This window comes from Pseudopipra pipra, chromosome W (genome assembly GCF_036250125.1).
Source record: "Pseudopipra pipra isolate bDixPip1 chromosome W, bDixPip1.hap1, whole genome shotgun sequence".
NCBI lineage: Eukaryota > Metazoa > Chordata > Aves > Passeriformes > Pipridae > Pseudopipra > Pseudopipra pipra.
The window spans coordinates 39,735,170-39,750,912 of NC_087580.1; the positions used below are offsets into that span (position 1 = coordinate 39,735,170).

General features: G+C 52.5%; 1 protein-coding gene and 1 long non-coding RNA gene across 2 annotated transcripts in view; one reads left to right on the top strand and one right to left on the bottom strand.

Annotated features, from left to right (window-relative positions):
* The window catches only part of LOC135405704 (uncharacterized), a 614,579-nt gene that overhangs the window by 356,594 nt on the left and 242,242 nt on the right, over nt 1-15,743 (top strand). The window lies entirely within an intron of this gene.
* LOC135405594 (olfactory receptor 14J1-like) lies at nt 9,495-10,142 on the bottom strand (the record flags this gene model as incomplete). The annotated part of the gene is made up of 1 exon (XM_064640302.1): nt 9,495-10,142. A coding segment is annotated over one exon (648 nt), but the record flags the coding sequence as incomplete, so codon positions are not given.

The following is a 15,743-nucleotide window of genomic DNA, read 5'->3' on the forward strand; positions in this document are numbered from 1 at the left end:
TCTCAGGGACTGAGTCTCATGTAAACAACACCAAACTCCCTGGAGGATCATGAAATGCCTGGGGCTGTTGCTGTGCTGCTGAGCTGGGCCAGGCTCCTGGCACACAGGGAGCTCCTGGCAAGCAAGAAGAGCTTCAAAGAGACAGCTCTGCTGGTGAGCAGCTCCTCTGCACAGCCCAGGGCAGCTCAGGGACACCAGCAGGGCACAGACAGAGCTTCAAGGGGTTCAGCACTGGCAGGATGGCTGAGAGCTCCCTGCAGGAGGAATCTTGGCAGGGCTGCACATGGTGAGTCTGTGGCTGCAGGGCAGTGCAGGGGCAGCTCCTGGAGGCATCTCCTAAAGCTGGCCCAGCCCCAGCTGATGGGATGGGTGAGCAGGGGGCTGTTTTGGGGCACTGTGGAAGAGCTGTGAAGCTGGGGGTGCAGCCAGGGGTGCCCAGGGCTGTGGGGCAGAGCAGGGTCCTGCAGCCCAGGGTGCTGTGCTGGGCAGGGACTCTGCTGCCTGCCAGGGGCAGCTCTCAGCTGGCCTGGGGAGCTGCTCCCAGGGCTGGGGCAGAAGGGCTGTGGGCAAGGAACAAACCTAGCAGCTGAGGGAGGATCTTTTCCATGTCTTGCTGTTGCAGGGTCAGACCAGCTCACATCTCCAGACCACTACACCATATTGAATGGAGAATTTTTTGCAAAGCTCACAAAAGACAGGGGCTACAGGAAAAGAATTAGTCCTGAGGTGTGTTTCCTCCTTAGGCATTGTAGCATAGACATTGTTCTCTCAGTTCAGGAGGCTGCACTGAAATTCAAACTCTTTTACTCTCAGAGATGAATATTTCAGACAGGATCAGAAATGAGCACAGGATCCTGGGCAGTGCTGAGCCTTCCCTTGGGGGTGGGCACTCTCCTGTGTCAGCCCTCGGTTTCTCTGTGGGAGGGCTCCTGTCCTGCTCTGTCCAGCACAGCTGCACCTCTGGGCTGGCACAGGGGACACTTCACAGAGCTGCCCTTTCAAGCAGTGCTGCCCTGCTCTCAGCACAGATCTTGGTGGGGTTTGTAAAGATGAATCTGTGTGTGAAGTCATCTTCAAGGCAGCCCAAGGGAAAGTGCAGGGTAGATGGGAAACAGGTTGAGAGGCACTGCAGCTCTCCTGGCTCTGCAATAAGCAACTGAGAGCTCAGCCCTTCTGCCTGTCCTGTCTCAATACTCGTCAGATTTGTAATTGGAAAAATTTGCCCTTAAAAAACCAGATGTTATGACTGTAACCCAAAAACCCAGTCAAAATTATTTTAAGGGTACTCTGTGCCTCTCTTCTGCAGCCCAAATTGCTCCAAGACAACAGTACAGGAATTGAACTTTTCCATCAAAACTGGATTCCCTGTGACATCCCCTGTGATCATGAGAGCTGTCCCAAACCAGCTCTGTGTCTGCACTGCAGCAGAGCAAAGCTGAGTCCTCGGCAGCACACGGGCAGAGCTCCTGCTCCTCACAGCACCCTCAGAGAGCACAAACCAGGGAAAAGAATTGCCTTGACTTGGAGGGGATTTCCCTGAAAACTGCCCTGGCTTTGCTGAGAGAGGGCTGTCTTAATTTTTCCCTGTGCTTTCTTTTTCTAAACAGACCTGTCCTAAAGAACAGCAAATGGCCAACAGCAGTTCCATGGCCCAGTTCCTCCTCCTGGCATTTGCAGACAGGCGGGAGCTGCAGCTCCTGCACTTCTGGCTCTTCCTGGCCATCTCCCTGGCTGCCCTCCTGGCCAACGGCCTCATCCTCAGCGCCGTAGCCTGTGACCACCACCTGCACACCCCCATGGGCTTCTTCCTGCTCAACCTCTCCCTCACAGACCTGGGCTGCATCTGCACCACTGTCCCCAAAGCCATGCACAATTCCCTCCATAACACCACAACCATCTCCTATACAGGATGTGCTGCACAGGTCTTTCTGCTTGTCTTCTTTCTTGGAACAGAGTATTTCCTCCTCACCATCATGTGCTACGACCGCTACGCTGCCATCTGCAAACCCCTGCACTACGGGACCCTCCTGGGCAGCAGAGCTTGTGCCCACATGGCAGCAGCTGCCTGGGCCACTGCATTTCTCTATTCTCTGCTGCACACAGCCAATACATTTTCCCTGCCTCTGTGCCAGGGCAATACCCTGGGCCAGTTCTTCTGTGAAATCCCACACATCCTCAAGCTCTCCTGCTCACACTCCAACATCAGGGAACTGGGGCTTGTTGGGGTTAGTGCTACTTTTTGTTTTGGGTGTTTCATTTTCATTGTGTTCTCCTATGTGCAGATCTTCAGGGCTGTGCTGAGGATCCCCTCTCAGCAGGGACGGCACAAAGCCTTTTCCACGTGCCTCCCTCACCTGGCTGTGGTCTCCCTGTTTGTCAGCACTGGCACATTTGCCTATGTGAAGCCCCCCTCCAACTCCTCCCCATCCCTGGATCTGGTGGTGTCAGTTCTGTACTCGGTGGTTCCTCCAGCACTGAACCCCCTCATCTACAGCCTCAGGAACCAGGAGCTCAAGGATGCCCTGAGGAAACTGGTAACTCGGTGTTTTTCGTAAGCAATAAACTCTCCTTCTAATGCATGTTCTGTACCTCATTAAAGGCCAATCCTGTTATGGACTTCACTAAAGGCCCACCATATCTTCTCTATTTTTTGCTCTTGGTAGGGGTGTTATTTTTTTGACAATTTGTTCACACTTAAAAAATCTTTATATATATAAATATATATATATAAATATATATATAAATATATATATATAAATATATATATATATCTTTCTATATATACAGAAACACCATTTTCAATTCAGAGTTTGCCTTTCTAGCCTAGCCCAGAGACTGTACAAATTGGGACTTGTACTCACTGTCTGATTCAACCAAATAAAGAACTCTGCATTGACTTGTTTGCCTGACATCTTTCCTCTCTGACTTCTCTGCAGCTGCAGAGTCAGTGCCTCTGTGCAGAGCTGGGCCAGAAAAGAGTCCCAGCAGAGCAGCACTGCCAGGGAGCAGCAGCCCTTCTCCTGCCTGGCCTCCTCTCCCTTCCCTTCCACACTGTCCTGCAGAGCCCTGTGTTGTTGGAGGCCTCAGTGCTCTGGCAGTCGGTCCCAGTCCTGCTGCAGGACTGTCCAGGGACTGCAGGCAGGGACAGCCATGGGCACTGCTGGCACAGAGCTGACCTCTGCAGCAGCACTGCCATCCTGCAGGGGCATCTCCTCAGGCCAGGGCCTCAAAGCTTCCATCTGCTTTCCACTTTGCTCTCCAGGATGTGCCCAACACAACGCCCTGCAGGGGAAAACAGCAGTGACCAGCACAAGGGTGGGAGTGCTCAGGGTGGGGGCACCCAGCAGTGCCCTGGCACAGCCAGCGCCGCTCCCAGCACTGGCCTCTCACCCCAGGCCATTGGGCTTGTTCTTCCCTCCAAGGAGGGACATCCAATGACCAGCTCAGGAGTCCATGTTTGCACTGCATGCACAAGACATGCCCCTGTGTCACGGCTTGGGGCTGGGGGGGGTGGAAGGCTTAGACAAAGTTGATGGCAGAAGCCGTCTCGTTGAGCTACGAGGGGCAGAAAGGACCCCCTTGCTTTCTAAATTCCTTCTCAGAGATGAGCCTGGGGGTGGCTGGATCCAATCTCAGACTCATATTTTGATTTAGACTGAAGGAATTTTAGAGGTGTGATGTAATCACTTTGTCCTGCAGGTTTTAGTGATGGTAAATCAGAAATATTTCTATAAAATGAATGATTTATTATGACAAATGAACAGACAATTGATCAGACAAATGAACAGACAAAAGACCTTAAAGAGAATTATTTACTGCACAGTATAAAAGCAAAAACCTCCTAGCAGTATAGTGTAAGATAGGACAGTGGAGTCTATCAAAGTAACTCTATTAAAGCAATTGGATCAAAGCCAGCAAAAAGAAACAATCCTGAAGTAGAGATTGGGGTAACTCACCCCACAATGACAGGGGGTAGTTCTCTCTCTTTCACTTAACCCCTGGGCAGTGACCATGAAGAGCTGTCCCTGCTTCATGGCAGAAGCTCCACACACTTCAAGGAAGTCTGTGGAAGAATCTGCCCCATGACAGTTGGACGGAGCTTTTATAGTTATCAAGGGTTTGACTCCCAGACATATTTGCAGGCGAGGGAGCAGCTTATCTGTCAAATCCTGCTTCAGAAAGCAGGATGTGTGTTTGAAGTTTCATGAAGCATTTTGGGTTTAGCAGAATTCAACATTAAAAACAGCACCTTGACACCAGCAGTAACTCATCACAGAGAGCTTGCATTGTTTGCATTCTCTGACCAGTTTTTAGGTATTATCAGAGCAGAGCATCCTGCCAGAAAAGGCCCCTTGATTCCATGAGGTTGCAAAAACTCTGAGGGTTCCTTTGGTTCCATGAGGTGCTGCAGTGTCACAATGGCCCCTTGATTCCTTGATGTTCCAATATATCCCAGGCTTCCCTTGGCTCCAAGAGGCTCCCCCGTGTCCCACCGGCCCCTGGATTCCAGGAGGCCCTGCAGTGTCCCAATGGCCACTCGGTTCCAGGAGCCACAGCGGCTGCCGCCGGCGTCTGTGCCCGGAGCCGCCGCTCCCACGGGGCTGCCGCACTCACCGCCGGGGTTGCCGCTCGCGCAGCCGCCGCTCTGCCCCGGCTGCACCGGGACCCGGCACCGCCTCGGGCCTGCGCTGCCGCCTCAGCGGCCACGGGGACACAGGGATGGGGGACCTTTGCTCTGACACTGAGGGGGCCTGGCTTTGTTCTGCTGGGGTCTGGGCTTTAGGAAAATTGCTGTTCATTTTCATGCTCCACTGGAACAGCTCCTGAATTCCAAAGGTTTCCTAATCCAGGGGAGGGGTTTCTATGGCATCGGAGGTGCCGCCCCTCGGGACACATTGTCAATAAACCATCCAGCTGACTGGGATGGGTGTAAGAGCTGGGGAACACAGGATAATCAGTTATCCCATGAAAGCCTTGGAATATTCCCTGCCTGAATTGTAGTCCAAATGGACCAGATTGGATAGAATTCCCAAATATTTTGGAAACTCCAGTCATTACTGACACCAGAATGGAAATTCAGCAGATAACTAAAGCCAGTCCTCTTGTGAGCCCACAACCAGTGGGGCTGAGGGAGGCCCTGGCAGCTCCCCAGCACCTCCCTCTCAGTGGGACACCTCTGGCAGCCTCTCCCAGCTTGGGAACCCTCCACTTTGCAACACTCCAAAGACCCTCTCTGGTGCCCAGGACAATTCTGATCCCCCTCAACAAACACTCCTCCAGCTGTGACCCTTGTCTGGTGGGAAACACAAAGGGATTTGGTGGAATGTTTCCCTGACAAGGAGGAGAATTTGGGAGAGGGACCTTTGCACACCCAGCTCTTGATGTGTTCACACATCTCTGCCTGGGTGTGGGTGTGAATTGACTGTGGTGTGAAGGTTGTTCTTGGGAATCTATAATTCAGTCACTGTTAAAATTGTAGCAAATGCTATTGAATCACTTGAAAACTGTTCAATTGATCAATGATTAAGTGCTACTAATGTCTTTTGCCCCCTTGGCTTTGGATACAAATCCTTTGCACCCTGACCCTCTTGCATCCCAAGGCTCTGTGTAAATTATTCCCTTTCATAAAAATATATTTTTTTTTCGTGATGTCCACTTAAAAATCTTCCTCCTTAGCTAAACTACAGAACAACTCCAATTAGCTGTAGGAGTAGGACTCTTGAAGACTTGAAGACAATTAAAGGAAGAGAAATAATTTGTTTTCCTGTGTTTTAATGGTCCCAAAGTGTGTTTGGAGTTGCATCAGCTGTCAGTCCAAGATGGGCCATGTCAGAACTGGTGAGGTTGGGGGTGAGGAGCAAGGTTGATCATCCAGGGTCAGTGTGGATCTCCTGAGGAGACACTCAGCATCAAGATCACTTGGAGAACACCTTTATCACCTCTTCTCTGAACTTAAAAATATCCATCCTTGAATTAAAAAAAAAAAAATACAAACTTGGAAGACTTGTTTTGAAATTGCCTTGAAGACAATTAAAGGAAAACAAAGAGATCCTGAGGGATTTCTGCATTTTAATGAGCCCCACGGTGTGTTTGTAGCCCAGCCCATGGTCCTGAGGTACTGAGAGAAGATTGAAGTAGCTGCTGAACAAGGCAGAAGCCAAACTCCAAGTGCCTTGAAGCATTGCTGGGCCCCACTGAGGGCAGGCACTGACAAAGCCTCCCCAGGGACTCCTTGGAGCAGCTCCTTGGAGGCCAGGAGTGCAGGCAGACAAAGGCTCTGGGCAGGCCCCTGCAATGCTGAGCAAAGCCTGCCTTGGTTTTGTGGAGCACAAAGGCCAAGGCCTGAGCCCCAGGCCCTGGCCCAGCAGATCCTGTCCCTCCCGGCTGGCTCAGGGCTGTTTGGGGGGCACTGGGATGGGAGGGGGAGGAACAACAAAGGCCCAAAACTGGGCAACCCCTGCCAGGCTCCTGAGGGAGGGGCGAGGCAGAAACCAAGGGCAGAACCTGCCAGGCAAGTTGCTTGTGGTGGCCTGAGTGGCAGAGGCAGCTGCCAGAGGCAAGGGGACAAAGGCCTGGGTGCCTTTGGGCCTTGCAGCCCTGCCAGAGCCCTTGGCCATCTCTCCTGCAGGCTGTCCTGCCCTGGCCCTGCTGCTGCTCTGGCCTTGCAGGCTGCACACACCCCTCCTGCTTTCCCACCCCCTCCCAGCAGCATTTCTAGACCCTCCCTGATGTCTCTGCACCAGCCCTGGCTGTTCCCTGGAACACAAAGCCATGGGCTGATCCTGACTCCCTCTGGGTGACCTCTTTCAGCACAAGGGTCCCCGTTGAGTGACATTTCTTTTTCCTCACCTTCAGTCTGAACCATCACTGCTACTCTTTGTGGAGATTTCATTCTATTTCCAATATGGAGAAAAGCTCCATCCTGGCAGATCTGCTCTAGACCCTCTCCAGTTCTTCCTCATTCCTCCAGAATGGGGAACCTCACAGACAGACTGACCTGTCCAGATGTGGTGACCCCAGGGCTGAGTCCAAGGGGGTGACAACTCCCTTGTCTGGGTGCCCACACTCCCCCCAAGGCAGCCCCATGTGCAGTTGGCCTTAAATCAAGGGGCCATTCTGATTCTTTGTAACATCACGGAATCAAGTGGCACCGTGACACTGCAGGGCCTCATGGAACCAAAGGAGTGCAGGGACACTGTGGAATCTCATGGAACCAAGGGACCATTGTGACATGTGGGGTCTCTTTGGAACAAAAGGAACCCTGAGATATCTCAGAACCTCATGGAACCAAGTGACCACAGTGACACTGAAGAGTCTCATGGCACCCACTGTGCCTCCCCAGAACTCCATGGAATCAAGCAGAGCCGCTGCCTCCCCCCCACTGCCCCGCTTGGACACCTCTGGTGTCAGCGTGTTCTTGGGCAGCACAACTGATCTCAGACCAGAGAGTTTCCCACATTTTGCTTTGTCCTCTCTTTCCCCTGGTTTTGTTTTTTGTTCTTTGTTCATTCAGGGGAAAAACGGGGAAGGGAGGCACGTGTTTATCCCTGTTCTCACCTGTTTACAAAAGGGAGTTGGGTTGGGGGTAGAGAGGAGGCAATTTCTCTCTCTGCTGTAGCTTTGAACTCTTCTGTTGGTATTGCTGTTTTTGCTGCTGTATTTCTTGTCAGTAAACTCTTATTTTTTCACTTATACCTCCTTGTATTTTGTCTCCCTGTATTGGTAGGGAATAAAAGGGGATTGAGTTCATTTTATTGGCGTTCTCGCCCCAGTATGTGTCTTTAAACCAGGGGTTGCTCAAGAACTCCCTGAAATTTGGCATCATCCACAAAGGACTTGAAAATACATTTTGTCCCAACGTACAGAGAGATAATAAAGATATTCTGTAGTGTTGTTCAAGGGCTGATCACTGAGAGATTTCATCAGGAAGTTGCTGCCAAGAGGACTTTGTACCATGGATTTTATTGGACCCTCTTCATTCAGCAACTTCCCACCCACCACATCTTCTACTTCTTCAGTCCAGCTCTCACCAGTCTGGCTCTAAGGAGACCACAGGAGACCATGTCAAGGACCTTGATAAAGTCTGGGCACACAACATCCTCTATTCCCTCCCACAGGGGTTCTGCAATCCCTGCCTTGTCCTTCCCATGCCTGGGAATGGCTGCAGGAGGACTTGCCCTATCCCCTTCCCTGCTGAGCCTGAGCAGTCTGGAACTCTCCCAACCCTCCTTGCTGCCCTGTTTGCAGACTGCTTCCATGTCTGCCTTTGCCAAGGCCCCAGGAAGCTCTGGGATGGCTCTGGCCTTTCCAAGGGTTTGGGAGAGGTCTCCCAGTGACACTGCCCAGCCTTCTCAATATCCCTGACATCAAAACCTTTTCCATATCTGACACTTCCAGAGGAGTGCCCAGGACACAACACAGGTTGTCCTGGTGGTTCTGGAGAATGAGAAGGGATTTCTCCTTGAGACCAACCCCTCCAATTGGATTTGAGTGCAGCTGAAAGGTTTCCTCAGCATTTTCCCCAGTGCCTCCCTGCCCTGAAGGTTTCTGGCCATCAGGCTGGAGCTGAGGGGATTGGGCAGGTGCCTGAGGAGGGGGTAGAACAAGGGCTGTGTCCAACTGTGCCAGGAGGGCTGTGCTGGGCAAGGATGAGGAGGCTGCAGAAAACAGTGGCACTGGGGAGGGGAGAGGAGCAGGTGGAGAGACCTTGTGCCTGCCTACGCTGGGCAGGAGCTGCCCCAGGATGGCAGCTCTGAAGCACTCCCAGGATGTCCCTGTGAACAGGAGGGGAAGACTGGATCTAAAAATGAAACCTGGAAAGCAGAGAGCAGGAGTGTCATGGTGTCACTGCAGGAGAGTTCCAGCCCTGGAGCAAGGTCACAGAACAAGTGACCCAGTACATGCAGTGGTCTCAGAAGATCCCACAGCATCCTGGAGATGCTGGAAGGGAGCCCAGCTCTGATTCAGAAGTTTCCAGGGCCTGTCCCTGCCTGTGCTCCAAGGGCTTCCACTCCCCAGGACTGTGCTCAGAGAGCACTCAGGCCTTACAGCGAGAAAGGGGCTCAGGAGGACAGTGTGGAAGTGGCAAGAGAGCAGCTCTGCAAAGACCAAGCCCTGCTGCTCCCTGGCAGTGCTGCTGGGCTGGGATTATTGTCCCCTTCAACTTTGCAAATACACCTTGTCCTGCAGTGTGCTGTCTTTTAGGAACATCTGAGAAGAAGGGTCTTGGACAAAGAAGGCACTGCAGGGTCTTTTATTTTGTTTAAATAGTCAGAGAGCACAATTCATCATTTTTACATCTCTGGGTCAAATTCAATGGGTAGACACTAAATTCAAAGGCATATGCATAATAATATTTCATTCCACAGAAAATTATTGCAAGAAGAACCTGATGACCTCCACAACAAACCTGAGCAGGAAGGCTGGGCCAATAAGGAGTCCCATTCTGAATGCTACACACCAGAAAACAGGCAGTTTATTGCTCCTGAAAAGCATCCAGTCATCATTTTCCTCAGAGCGTCCCTGAGCTCCTGGTTCCTGAGGCTGTAGATGAGGGGGTTCAGTGCTGGAGGAACCACTGAGTACAGAACTGACACAATCAGATCCAGGGATGGGGAGGAGATGGAGGGAGGCTTCAGGTAGGCAAATATGGCACTGCTGACAAACAGGGAGAGCACGGCCAGGTGAGGGAGGCAGGTGGAAAAGGCTTTGTGCCGTCCCTGCTGAGAGGGGATCCTCAGCACAGCCCTGAAGATCTGCACATAGGAGAAAACAATGAAAATTAAACAACTAAATCCTAAACAGACACTAACCCCAATGAGCCCAATTTCCCTGAGGTAGCCTGAGTGTGAGCAGGAGAGCTTGAGGATGGCAGGGATTTCACAGAAGAACTGGCCCAGGGCATTGCCCTGGCACAGGGGCAGGGAAAATGTATTGGCTGTGTGCAGCAAAGAATAGTGAAACCCAGTGGCCCAGGCAGCTGCTGCCATGTGGGCACAAGCTCTGCTGCCCAGGAGGGTCCTGTAGTGCAGGGGTTTGCAGATGGCAACGTAGCGGTCGTAGCACATGATGGTGAGGAGGAAATATTCTGCTGAGATGAAGAAATAAAAGAAAAAGAGCTGTGCAGCACATCCCATGTAGGAGATGGCTGTGGTGCCCCAGAGGGAATTGTGCATGGCTTTGGGGACAGTGGTGCAGATGCAGCCCAGGTCTGTGAGGGAGAGGTTGAGCAGGAAGAAGCCCATGGGGGTGTGCAGGTGGTGGTCACAGGCTACGGCGCTGAGGATGAGGCCGTTGGCCAGGAGGGCAGCCAGGGAGATGGCCAGGAAGAGCCAGAAGTGCAGGAGCTGCAGCTCCCTCCTGTCTGCGAATGCCAGGAGGAGGAACTGGGTGAGGGAGCTGCTGTTGGACATTTGCTGCTCCTTAGCACAGGGTCTGTTCAGAAAAGGAAAGCACAGGAAACAATTAAGACAGCCCCCTCTCAGCAAAGCCATCTCAGTTTTCAGGGAAATCCCCTCCAAGTCAAGGCATTTCTTTTCTCTGGTTTGTGCTCTCTGAGGGTGCTGTGAGGAGCAGGAGCTCTGCCCATGTGCTGCCGAGGACTCATCTTTGCTCTGCTGCAGTGCAGACACGGAACTGGTTTGTGACAGCTCTCATGATCACAGGGGATGTCACATGGAACCCAGCTTTGATGGAAAAGTTCAATTCCTGTACTGTTGTCTTGGAGTAATTTGGGCTTCAGGAGAGAGGCACAGTGTATCCTTAAAATAATTTAGACTGGGTTGTTTGGTTACAATGATAACACCTGGGGGTGTTTTTTTAGGGGCAAATTTTTCTGATGACAAATCTGAAGATTCTTGAGACAGGACAGGCAGAAGAGCTGAGCTCTCCCTTGCTTATTGCAGAGCCAGGAGAGCTGCAGTGCTTCTCAGTCTGTTTCCCATCTTCCCTGCATTTTCCCTTGGGTGCCTTGAAGAGGACTTCACACACAGATTCATCCTTAAAAACCCCACCAAGATCTGTGCTGAGAGCAGGACAGCGCTGCTTGAAAGGGCAGCTCTGGGAAGTGTCCCCTGTGCCAGCCCAGAGGTGCAGCTGTGCTGGACAGAGCAGGACAGGAGCCCTCCTGCAGAGAAGGCAAGGGCTGGGACAGGAGAGTGCCCACCCCCAAGGGAAGGCTCAGCACTGCCCAGGATCCTGTGCTCATTTCTGATCCTGCCTGAAATATTCACCTCTGAGAGTAAAAGAGTTGGAATTTCAGTGCAGCCTCCTGAACTGAGAGAACAATGTCTATGCTACAATGCCTAAGCAGGAAACACACCTCAGGACTAATTCCTTTCCTGTAGCCCCTGTCTTTTGTGAGCTTTGCAAAAAATTCTCCATTGAATGTGGTGTAGTGGTCTGGAGCTGTGAGCAGGTCTGACCCTGCAAGAGCGAGACATGGAAAAGGTCCTCCTTCAGCTGCCAGGTTTGCTCCTTGCCCACAGCCTTTCTGCCCCAGCCCTGGGAGCAGCTCCCCGGGCCGGCTGAGAGCTGCCCCTGGCAGGCAGCAGAGTCCCTGCCCAGCACAGCACCCTGGGCTGCAGGACCCTGCTCTGCCCCACAGCCCTGGGCATCCCTGGCTGCACCCCCAGATTCACAGCTCTTCCAAAGTGCCCCAAAACAGCCCCTGCTCACCCATCCCATCAGCTGGGGCTGGACCAGCTTTAGACGATGCCTCCAGGAGCTGCCCCTGCGCTGCCCTGCAACCACAGACTCACCATGTGCAGCCCTGCCAAGATTCCTCCTGCAGGGAGCTCTCATCCCTCCTGCCAGTGCTGAGCCCCTTGAAGCTCTGTCTGTGGCCTGCTGGTGTCCCTGAGCTGCCCTGGCAGTGCCCTCAGCCCTGCTGGGCTGTGCAGAGGAGCTGCTCACCAGCAGAGCTGTCTCTTTGAAGCTCTTCTTGCTTGCCAGGAGCTCCCTGTGTGCCAGGAGCCTGGTCCAGCTCAGCAGCACAGCAACAGCCCCAGGCATTTCATGACCCTCAGGGGGTTTGATGTTGTTTACATGAGACTCAGTCCCTGAGAGAAAGTTCAAACAACTTTTCAAGAAGTCAAAATGAGATTGAAACACTGAAGTTTCTTGCAGTGCTAATGAGTCTCACTGAGGGGCACAACTGAGAACGTGTCCCCAGGTTCCAGTTAGAGCAGAAATCTGCAGACAGTGATGACAAGGATGGACAACAAGAGAAAGGTGGCTCTGATGCTGAAGAAACCTTGACTTGTTTTCTTAATCCAGAGGACCAAGCCCTGACCCCCAGCCCCTGGGAAGGCAGATCCTGTCCCTGCCTCATTCCTCAGCTTCTCCCCATCCCTGTCTCCTTTCCAGCCCAGGCTGTCCTACAGTGTCCATGCCCTGCCCCTTTCCCTGCAGGCTGTCGTCATCCCCCGGCTGCCCCACCTGGCTGGCACCTTCCTGCACTGACATCTCTGCGTCCTCCCTGGCTCTTCCTGCACACACAAAGCCTTGGGCTCATCCAGACTCCTTTGTGACATATTGCACCACAACACTGACCTTAGAGGGAAAGTTCTCATTTCTTGTCACCAGTCTAGGCCACCCCAGCTGCCCTTGGTGGCACTAGTTCTTTCTTAGGCTGTTTTCTGACAGGAAGAAAAGCTCCACCAGCTCTCACACCCCCCTTCCACACCTCTCAGGCTACTCCTCTACTGTCCTCAATCTTCACACCACTGACCCCTGAGTCCTCAGCCTCTATATACGGGTCCTGTGCTTGAGGCCCCAAATTCCTTCCTGGGAGATCTCTGGGACCTCTCCAAGGTTTTGGAAGATGAAAATAGAGTGCTCTTATCCCAGGAAACACAGAGGGACACTTTTTTCCAAGGGTTGTCTTGACAGAATGAGGCACAATCTCTTTAAACTTTCTGGGACAAGGGAGCTCTGAGCTCTGGGTACGGAGGGAGGTCCAAGTGCCAACCACTGGAGTGGGAGCTACAAATCATCAGGGCTTGTGTTCTTTGGAGGGCCAGACACTGGTGAGAGTGGGGGGGGTGTGTGCACATGTAAGGACTTGAAGGGCACAATGAACTGTCTCAAAACACTGTCAAAGCAGGAAAATCCCATAAGGCACCACAACCCATAAGCACTGGTGGCAAACAGGAAGGCCTTTAGTTCCAAGGCCTAAAGGGAGGTGAAGCTTTGGAAGTAGCCCCCAGGACAGAATTGCACTGTGCAGAGTGTGGGAAAGAGCAGACAGCCCCAACAGGAAGCCAAGGCTGGTAAGGCAGATCTGGGGAACCCATCCAGACAAAGATTCCCACCTGCAGACTGGAAGCACACTGGGCAAAACTCCCACCATGGCAAGCTGTGGGAAAGGAAGCAAGTCCTTGTAGACGTGCCAGCCCAAGCTGTGGGAACAGCATCTACTGCCCTGAATACCTGGGGCTTGGGCTGTATAAAAGTGATAGCCCAGAAGAACAACTTGGGGACTCTCCACCGAGCAGAGCAGGGTGAAGAAGGACCAGTGGGAGCCTCAGGGATCTCCATGGTGTGATACATTTACTTCATCTCTGTCTCTCTCTCACTGGCTTCCCACCACCCTCTTCTTTTCTCTCTTTCCATTTCTTTCTCTCTCTCTCCCTCCTATTTACTGGTAAATCAAAGGCCATGTTGACTTTGGCACATGGTCTCCTTTGCAGCTGAATTTGGGCAGAGGTGCCTCTTAGTAATGGGAACCTGACAGTATCCATGAGGTTTTACAGTGTGGGAATGACCAACTGCTTCCATGAGGTTCCACAGAGTCACAGGGTCCATTTGGCTTCGTAAGGCTCTGCAGTGTGATAATGGACCCTTGATTCCATGAGTTTGCAAAATGTCTCAGGACTCATTTGGTTCTAGGAGGTCCCACATATCACAGTGGCCCCTTGGTTCCATGAGAATCCACAGTGTCCCAGGAATCCTTTGGTTCCTGCAGTGTCACAATGGCCCCTTGATTTCATGAGATTCCACAGTGTCTCAAGCTTCCTTTGGTTCTGTGAGGCCCTGCAGTGTCACAGTGGCCTAGTAATTCCATTTGGTTCCACAGTGTCACAATTGGCCCTTGATTCCATGAGGTTCCACAATGTCCCAGGGTTCCTTTGGTTCCATGAGGGCCTGCAGTGTCACAGTGGCCCCTTGATTCCATCATTCCACAGTGTCCCAGGGTCCATTTAGCTCTATAAGGCTCTGCAGGGTGACAGTGGTCCCTTGATTCCACAAGGTCCTGAAATGTCTCAGGGTTCCTTTGGTTCCACGAGGCCCCACATGTCACAAAGGCTCCTTGACTCCATCAGGTTCCACAGTGTCACAATGGTCACTTAGGCTCAATAATACCCTGCAGCATAAGAATGTCTCCTTGATTCCATGAGGTTCCACAGTGCCAATATGGGCCTTTGATTTCCTGAGGTCCACAGTGTCCAGGGGTCCCTTTGTCTCTATGACGCTCTGCAGTGTCACAGTGGCCCCTTGATTCCATGAGGTTCTGAAAAGTCTCAGGGCTCCCTTGGTTCCATGAGGCCCTGCAGTGTCACAGTGGCTTTTGAGTCCCCAAGGTTCCTCAGTGTCACAGTGGCCCCTGATTCTATGAGGTCCCAAAATGTCTCAGGGCTCCCTTGGTTTCATGAAGCCCTTCATGGCACAATAAACCCTTGGTTCAATGAGGTTCCACAGTGTCCCAGGGTTCCTTTGGCTCCAGAAGGCCCTACAGTGTCACAATGGCCCCTTTACTCCAGGAGGTTCCACAGTGTCCTTGCTGGAACACACAGGGCTGTAATGTTGTCACCCCTGCAGAGCTGCCTCCAGCTCTGGGCTCCAGCACAGGAAGGACATGGACCTGTTGGAGCGAGTCCAGAGGGGATCAGCAAGAGGATCAGAGGGATGGAGCAGCTCTGCTGTGAGGAAAGGCTGAGAGAATTGGGATTGTTCAGGCTGGAGATAACAAGGCTTTGGGGTGACCTAATTGTGGCCTTTCAGTGCCTGAAGGGAGCCAACAAGAAAGATGGAGAGAGACTTTGGACAAGGGCCTGGAGTGACAGGACAAGGGGAATGGCTTCACACTGAGAAAGGGAAGGGTTAGATGGGATATTAGGAAGCATTCTGGACTGTGATGGTAGTGAGATCCTGGCACAGGTTGCTCAGAGAAGTTCTGGCTGCCCCATCCCTGGAAGTGTTCCTGGCCAGGCTGGGTGGGACTCTGAGCTCTGAGTCTAGTGGAAAGTGTCCCTGCCCATGGCAGGGGGTTTGATTGAGATGCTCTTTAAGGTTCCTTCCAACCTAAACCATTCCATGATTCTGTGACTGGTGGGGGATGTGGTGGTTGGAGACGATGGGCACAGAGACCCCAAAATGGTGGAGTTTTCCATTCTGAGTGAAGGAAGGAGGGGGCAGCAGAACTGACACCCTGGACTGCTGGTGGTCAGTCTTTGTCCTGTTTGGGAGAGTGACTGATCTGGGTGTGAGTGTGGATGTGCTGGAGGGCAGGAAGGCTCTGCAGAGGGATCTGGACAGGCTGGATCAATAAGGCCAAGTGTCAGGGCCTGCACTTGGGTCCCAACAACCCAAGTTGGATATGAGCCAGAGTGTGCCCAGGGGGGCAAAAAGGCCGAGGGCATCGTGGCCTTTGTGGAGAAGAGTGTGGCCAGCAGGAGCAGAAAACTGATTGCCCCTCTGTGCTGGGCACTGGGGAGGCCCCACCTGGAGTGCTGTGTCCAGTT